This window comes from Salvelinus namaycush, chromosome 21 (assembly GCF_016432855.1).
Source record: "Salvelinus namaycush isolate Seneca chromosome 21, SaNama_1.0, whole genome shotgun sequence".
Taxonomy (NCBI): Eukaryota; Metazoa; Chordata; class Actinopteri; order Salmoniformes; family Salmonidae; genus Salvelinus; species Salvelinus namaycush.
In genome coordinates this window covers 26,878,341-26,885,903 of record NC_052327.1, presented here as the reverse complement: position 1 = coordinate 26,885,903, position 7,563 = coordinate 26,878,341, and the positions used below count along the sequence as shown (strand labels likewise).

The window sequence follows — 7,563 nt, the reverse complement described above, 5'->3', positions numbered from 1 at the left end:
AGTTGGCAAACAAACTGAAAGGGTGCACACTGCCATCTAGTGTGTTGTTTGAACAGGTATAAAGCGACGTTTGCCTATTTACTGCCACCTGCAGTCATAGAATGTTTCCTCATGGGTATAATTCATTTGCTGATCTGTATGGAATTATGTGAGCCTTAACACATAGGAAGTCCCACCCAGTTAACTTCAAAATGGTTAAAGTCCTCAATGGCGCTGCCCATTATAAAATAAGCTTTTGGGCACTAGAGTTCTCTATCTCTATGGGCCACTGTGGGCCAGAGATAGTAACAGACATGTGATAATCTGAACTATCCAAGAAGACCACTAGAGCTCATGATAAATTTCATAAAATTCTGGTAGTTTACTAGTAAACTTTGAAAGTTACCAGTAAAATACCCTCCCTTTGCAACCCTACTCAAGGTATTTCTACCTAAGGTTTCCAGTGTTCTGCATGCACTGAAGAGGAGTGTCCATGTCAGTAAGTTGTAGGCCTTTCTTGAATTAAAACAACTTTTGCACTTTATCCTTTCCCCGCTGCCTTACCGATCTTTTTGACTAATACACAGTTGACATTTTTAGTGCTTGAGTCATTGCTTAAAATTAAGAAACTGACATTTACAAACTGTGCAACCATCTTTATTTTAGTGACAATAACACTGGTCAGACATAAATAATGAAATGAAGCTGACTCAAATCTGAGAAACTCAGAAGATTACAGTACACATAAATCATGATCAGATTATTTCAGAGAATTGAGTACCATTCAAAAGAACATCAGATTAATTTGAATAGTGACATTGGGCAGAAAAAGATGACCGTTCCAGTAGTTCAAAATCAGTGTCTAATTAGAACAAGCAGATGCCTCCACCAAAGGAAAGGAGTTCCAACTCCTGGGACCACATGGGGCCAGAGATCTGCAACCTCAACAGAGCAGGTGACTGAAAGGGTAAAACTTCTGACATGCTTTAGAATGTTTGGGGCCCTGCAGTCCATAATCTACAAGGTGGAACCCACCAGTAATCTTTCACAACACAAAGTAAAAACCATAAGTCAGTGGTTGGCTTGAGGGCAAGTCTGTGTTAGAGGTTGGCTGGACTCTGCTTTCCATGGCCCATCAGAAATGTACACCACTCAAAGTCAGAGGGCAATCTTAAGGTGCATTACATTTGACTTTCAATGAAGGTGAAGCACATGAGGGGGAATGTATACAAGGCAATGTGCAAGCAGCAAAACTCCCTTCATGCTCCTGAAATTGAGTCAAAACAGTTCATACAGTATACTGTGTACAGCCCATAGATAAACATAGTTCAATTAAATGGTACAGCATTAGTGGGAGATGTGGCAGTTGATTGGTAGATGGTGGTCATCCGTTACAATAAATTACAACAGCAGAATAACATCCTTAGCACACATTGTGGCAAGTTGATAATCACAATCGTTGACTCCATGCAGCACATATCACCCCTCATAAAACAAGTGCCATGACTCCACTAGAATTACCTAGGCAGGTTCCATTGACAAAGTTTTTCAGCGCCTGATATCTTTTTGAAAGATACTTTGTAAGTTAATCATTAATAATTCAGAGACGCATATTTCAATACAATTACCTGAAATAATTGTCTTAATCCTTATTACTTTGGTGTCCATGTCACAACCAACAGTTGAGCACAGTTCTTTTAGAGACAGGGTGTGTTCAAACTAAGTGAGAGGACTTGCTGCAATATAGACACGATTCTAAACGTGTGCTTTCATTGGGAAGTGTGATCTATAAGATATTTTGATGTCTGAAAAAGATTCAAGAGTTCCTTGATTTTTTCTCCCAGGGAACCCACAATTTTTCCAGGGGACTCACAATTAAAAGCCTAGTTAGATGGTCCAACATACAATATCTAGACAATGCCAACAGAAAATTACAACAGAAATAACCCTATGGTATCTTTACTTTTGAGTCTTTCCCTAAAGGAAAGCTGAGGAGAGAGTTAATTTTCATAAGGACGTATTTTTCTTGTCTGACTCTACCGCCCCTCTGTCCTCTGATGGTGACTACGGTGTGTGACTCCTGGTCGACCATCTCACTTGGTCACTGCATGGATACCTTGTGCAAGGTAACCCACGTTGCCAGAGGTGACACCAGCCATGGAGATACGCCCATCCTTTGTCATGTAGACGGAGAACTCCTTCGTAAGGCGCTCCACCTGCACAAGTTGAAATACAGTTATACTCATGACACATCTGATACTTATAGTATAGTCAATGTTTCATTTCATGATTCCTTTACAAGTAGGTGACCCGATGGAAATCACATACTATAGTATAAGACCGTGTAGAGACAGTTACTCTACCTGTTCAGGCTTCAGCCCTGTAAAGCAGAACATGCCAATCTGGTCGATGACGTGCTTCCAGTTCCGAGTGGAGCCCTCCTTCTTCAGGTTGGCCACCAACAGCTCCCTCATTGTGATGATGCGGTTGGCCATACCATGCACCTCCCCAAGCCTAGAGAGAACAGTCGTGACTCAACTGGGCCCATATTTATTGCTGTGAGACAATTGAAGTATGACACTGTGGATGACTGTTACTCACCACTCTTTGTACAGGTCTGGTGTATTGAGGATGGTGGCAGCAATGCGTGCCCCATTCATGGGAGGGTTGGAGTAGATGGGCCGAATGAGGATCTTCAGCTGGGACTCCACACGATTGGCCTCCTCAGCATCCTTACACACAACAGTGAAGCCCCCAACACGCTCACCTGGGGACATAACACACCACCACACAAGGTATGTTGCTTAGCTTAAATAAACACAAAATAATTGGGTTCCCCCCCAACATTATACTCAAACATGACCAGTGTGATTATCATTACTCACCATAGAGACCCATGTTCTTAGCAAAAGACTGAGAAAGCACAATGTTGTGGCCTTGCTCAATAAAATAACGCACAGCCCAGGCATCACGGTCAATATCACCACTGGCAAATCCCTGGTAGGCCATGTCAAAGAACACCAGGAGGTTCCTTTTCTGGAATAAAGAAAATTGTTATATATTTTGGCCTGGTTCCCGGATCGAATGAGGTGTCAGAGGGCTACCGAGAACTTTATATTCAGCTGTGTTAACCTTCACTAGGTCAGCAATCTCCTTCCACTGCTCTGGCCGAGGGTCCACTCCTGTGGGGTTGTGGGCACAGGCATGAAGCATTATGACACTCTTCTCAGGGATTTTCTGAATAAGAGGAAACAACACATTTTTTTTTTTTTTTACATCTATAATACATGGACATACAATTATCTAGCAGTTTATTGTACTTTCTGTACACATTGACAGGGGGAGATTAGGCTTCTGTGCCATGTCTTACAGAGATGTCATTCAGGGCTCCCTGGAAGTCAAAGCCACAGGTCTTTGGGTCATAGTAGGTGTATGCCTTCAGTTGCATCCCAGCGTCTCTGAAGATGGGTGTATGGTTCCCCCAGGAGGGTTTGGGCAGGTACACGTCCCTGGCTTCTGTATGGAAACGGGACTGAGACGGGTGGAGGAATGAAGAAAGTAGGGAAAAGAGACTTTCATTAATAAGCCTGTGCAGATGCAAAGTTTGCTGTTTGTGCCGTCATTTTGTTACCTCAAACCTTCATTCTCTTACCAAACTTAGCATCTGCAATGTTCTTCAAGTAAATTTGTTTGTACAATTTTCTGTGGAAATTGTTAAAAGTATTCCTTGTGCATAGAGTTGTATGGTTTGTTTAACTTTACAATCATTGGTTTTTGCTTAACATACATTTTAAAGTGTACAATCCGAGTCTCAGCATCACTCTGTTACCATGGAACTACCCAGATGTAAAAAGGCAAAAGGATCAGGGCTCTTACCAGGAAGTTGGCTCCGATTCTCAAAGACCCAGTTCCAGAAATAGTTTGGACAGTGATGTTCTGTGAACAGGGAATAAACAACAAACTGTAAAAATAAGGCTTCTAATCTGTGCTGTGGAATCAGGATGTCTGAGGTTCCAGGAAAGGCTTGACTTACCCTGCCACTCTTGATAACCTCATTGTCATCTCCCAAAGCCAGCTTGGCGCATGCCTTGGTAAAGTCCCCCAGACCGCCAATAGCCAGGTATTCTTTGTCCAGCTTCTTTGCAGCAATCTGAGCTTCAGCCTAAGTATACACAGGGTCAAAGTCAAGCCAAGGTTTTTAGTTAAGTCTGTTCTCAGTGTCAAGGTGATTATAGACAGCTAGGCTGATGTCTGTTTAACTTCTAGTCTCTTGTGAAAGTTGGGAGTTTCTCGTGTTATGATGGATATGATGAGATTAGTTATCATAAACATTATGCAGTGATTGAACACACCTTGCGAACACAGCTGAGGACATATGGCTTGCCCTGGTCATCACGGTATGCTCCTACACCCAGGTTAATCTTCTTGGGGTTGGTGTCCCGCTTGTAGGCCTCCGACACCCCCAGGATGGGGTCAGGGGGACCCATCTGCACCTCGGACCACCATGAGCTGAAACAGTCAGGGAGGGAGATTGAGACATCCAGTAGAAGATAGAGACAGTAAATCACAGACTTGCTTCAACTAGATTTACACCCAATTAAGTTGTCTGATACCTTTGCACTAAGGAGGATTCAATCCAAATTAGGTGGTGGTAATCACCTAATAATCTCAATTTGATTAGGCTGAAGTCTGCTTCCACACACAGGAATACACATACTGGATAGTCTGTGTGGCAGCATCAACAACCAACCACTAATGTTGCAAGGATGACATTCAGTAATCCTGCAATATTTCTGCCCATAGGCCTACAACATTTATTGCGTCAATTAAACTTAATTTCATGGGCCTAGCTAGCTATCTTTCAGTGGGCAGCCAGTCACCAGCAGTACAATAATGAAACATACTTGACCAGTCATGTGGAGGGTGAACATCACTAGCTAGGATGGCCAGCCAACTAGCGTTTTGTGACTTTAGCACAGTCATATAAATCTTTGTGTAGAAAGCTAACAAGGCTGTTTCAACTCCAAGTTCTTGCTCTTTTGCCAACTCTACTATAATCATAAGAAATAATTTTAAGTATTGACACTTCATGTATGGCTATCAGCTAAAGCCACTTAACGTTACCTGCTAAAACACATCACTGGATCCTAGTTACCTTGACAACGTTACCTTTACATTTATCCAGTCACTTAACAACCTTGGTTTGTTGTGAGGTTGCAAATAGCCAACCAGCCTCACAAGGCATAATGAAATCCGCTATAACATTGGCAATGTAGATGGTTGGACTAACATGATAACTACATGGACATGGCTGTGAAAACTAGCTAGCTAGCGGTTCATATGTCTTGAGTTGGCCAGCTACAGTAGCCCGCTCCCTTTGAGGGGAAAGTCAAAGGGTCGTCTGCTAGCTAGCTAGAACTAGTATGCTTGCTAGCTCTACACGAGTTGCCTATCTATTGTTGACAGCCTAGCTGGCCAGCTGACTAGTCAATAAAACAATAAAGCAGTAACGTTACTCTAAGAGCAGATGATTTACCTGGCACGAATGGAGAGGACACCCAATGGAGGGTGAACTCCGACGGTAGAAATGATCTTGCTAGATTTCAACAGGGCCATTGCTGATATTCGAGACGACACGCACGGAAAGCTGTCTCTTGAGTTCTCCCACACTGGACTAGCTAGTTGAAGTAGCTGTCAAAACCAGCACACCCCCACATGCTCGGCAGCGCAGACTGGTCTCATAGACTAGACGTAATATAGTAAACGTAAATCCGGGACGTTCAATTTAGACTGATATTGTTTGTTACGTTTGGTATGGTTAAATAATACAATCCAGGATTCCATTGAACATTTTTATGTGAGTAAAGTACATGTCTGATAAAACATGTATTGACAGGCCTGATGGAAATAGAACATCTTCGGTAAACTGTCGACAAAACTAAATATTTTAGATAATGTGGGATCTTTTTGTGTCTGTAATATTAATTATGCGAGAAATGTTGGTGGAAACGTTTTATGCGCAAATATTTAAATAATAACCATCATATCAAAGTAAACTTGGAGTCATGTGATGACATGTTGTGTGGTCCCCCGAACTAAGACTCATCTGGAAAGCATGCATTATGCCATGTTCAAAACAACTGGGAACTGTGAACCTGGAACTGGAAAATCTCCGACTTCCAACTTCAGCGCATTCAAAACAACTGGGAACTCGAGAAAAAAATAACTCTGACAGGTAAATTTGTTTTGAAAGGTCATCCAACTCGGAATTCCATGGTGGGATCTCATGCCTCTTTCTAGAGCTCCGGCTTTCTGACCTGAAGATTACCGAGTTCATGATTCAACCAACATTTTTTCAGAGTTTCCAGTTGTTGAAAGCACCATTAGGCTACAGATGAAATAAGTTATGATGAACTTCACAGGTGGTGAAAGTGCAAGGTGATGAGCTTGATGCTCCTTTACAATAAATATTGAGGGTCTTATTCTGGTGGCATGATAATCGATGCTTGGCTGCTTTTTGAAAAATACAAATAATCTAGCTCTTGTCCATAATAATCTCATCATGTAGGCTATACGTGTGCTCTAGCCAACAACGTGCAGATAGTGCTGTTGGCTAGAGCACTCATGCCAAAACCAGAGTGGGCACACTTGCTATATAATGTATTTTTTTACGTGAAAAAACCATCAGTTGAAAATGCGATGGAAACTCATTTAACTTGTGTTTTTTATTTGGTACATGGGAATTTAATGAGTCAATTTGATGGAAACACATCTCTGGTGGGGAAATGTTTTTATGCAGATTTTAGAATATTTGCATGAATATCTTTCACCAATTGGATGGAAACCTAGCTATAGAAGGTTACTGAAGGCAAAAACAAAAATAAGGTGGCTGGTCGGGCTGGATAGGTGTGCGTATAATGTGAATGTCTAGCAATCCAAATATTTAATGTTGGAATCTCATCACAGACAACTTTAGCTACTTTGCAACTACTTAGCATGTTAGCTAACCCTTCCCCTAAACCCTAACCTTAAGCCTTTAACTAACTCCTAACCTTAACCCTAACCTTAACACCTAACCCTTAGTGCTAGCTAGCATTAATGTTAGCCACCTAACCACTAAGCTAACGTTAGCCACAACAATTTGGAATTCGTAACATATGCGTTTTGTACATTCTTAACATATTGTACTTTTAGCAAATTCATAACATATTGTATGAATTGCAATTCGTAACATATAATACAAAATGGATGATGGACATCAACAAATTAATACATAACATATGAAATGTTCATGTCATACTAAATGGAGTGTCTAGGATTGACATGCAGAATAATACGAAATGCTCTGAGACCGTGAATGATGCACAAATACAAACATAATTTCAGCTGAATGCATGCAGTTGTGCAACTGACTAGGTATCTCCTTTCCCTTCCGTTCTGTAAAGGAGTGTCTCGGATTTACGTACAGAATAATACGAAATGCTGAGACCACGTTGCAGAAGCAGCGCCATGAAGTGTTCAGTCTGAGTGCACTGCAGGTTTGGGAGTAGCATGTAATATACAGTATTGGCCACGTGGAGGCAA

The 7,563-nt window shown here is 41.6% G+C and overlaps 1 protein-coding gene across 1 annotated transcript; it reads right to left on the bottom strand.

Annotated features, from left to right (window-relative positions):
* Window positions 1–620: 620 nt before the first annotated feature.
* Window positions 621–5,672, bottom strand: got2a (glutamic-oxaloacetic transaminase 2a, mitochondrial). Its single transcript, XM_039017502.1, has 10 exons — window positions 5,516–5,672; window positions 4,332–4,488; window positions 4,013–4,141; window positions 3,856–3,915; window positions 3,350–3,511; window positions 3,112–3,216; window positions 2,865–3,015; window positions 2,581–2,746; window positions 2,343–2,493; window positions 621–2,195 (listed from the first exon to the last, which is right to left on the bottom strand). Exons 1-10 carry the CDS (start codon window positions 5,593–5,595, stop codon window positions 2,073–2,075), a joined length of 1,284 nt encoding a protein of 427 aa, XP_038873430.1. The 5' UTR covers window positions 5,596–5,672; the 3' UTR covers window positions 621–2,072.
* Window positions 5,673–7,563: the final 1,891 nt, after the last annotated feature.

What these genes read in the sequence shown, in the direction of transcription:
- got2a (XM_039017502.1), bottom strand. Translation starts at nt 5,595, where the DNA reads ATGGCCCTGTTGAAATCTAGCAAGATCATTTCTACCGTCGGAGTTCAC. An exon ending in CCAGACCTGTACAAAGAGTG is followed by an intron (nt 2,494 to 2,580) that starts GTGAGTAACAGT and finishes TGTTCTCTCTAG; the next exon opens with GCTTGGGGAGGTGCATGGTA. An exon ending in CAGGGCTGAAGCCTGAACAG is followed by an intron (nt 2,196 to 2,342) that starts GTAGAGTAACTG and finishes CAACTTGTGCAG; the next exon opens with GTGGAGCGCCTTACGAAGGA.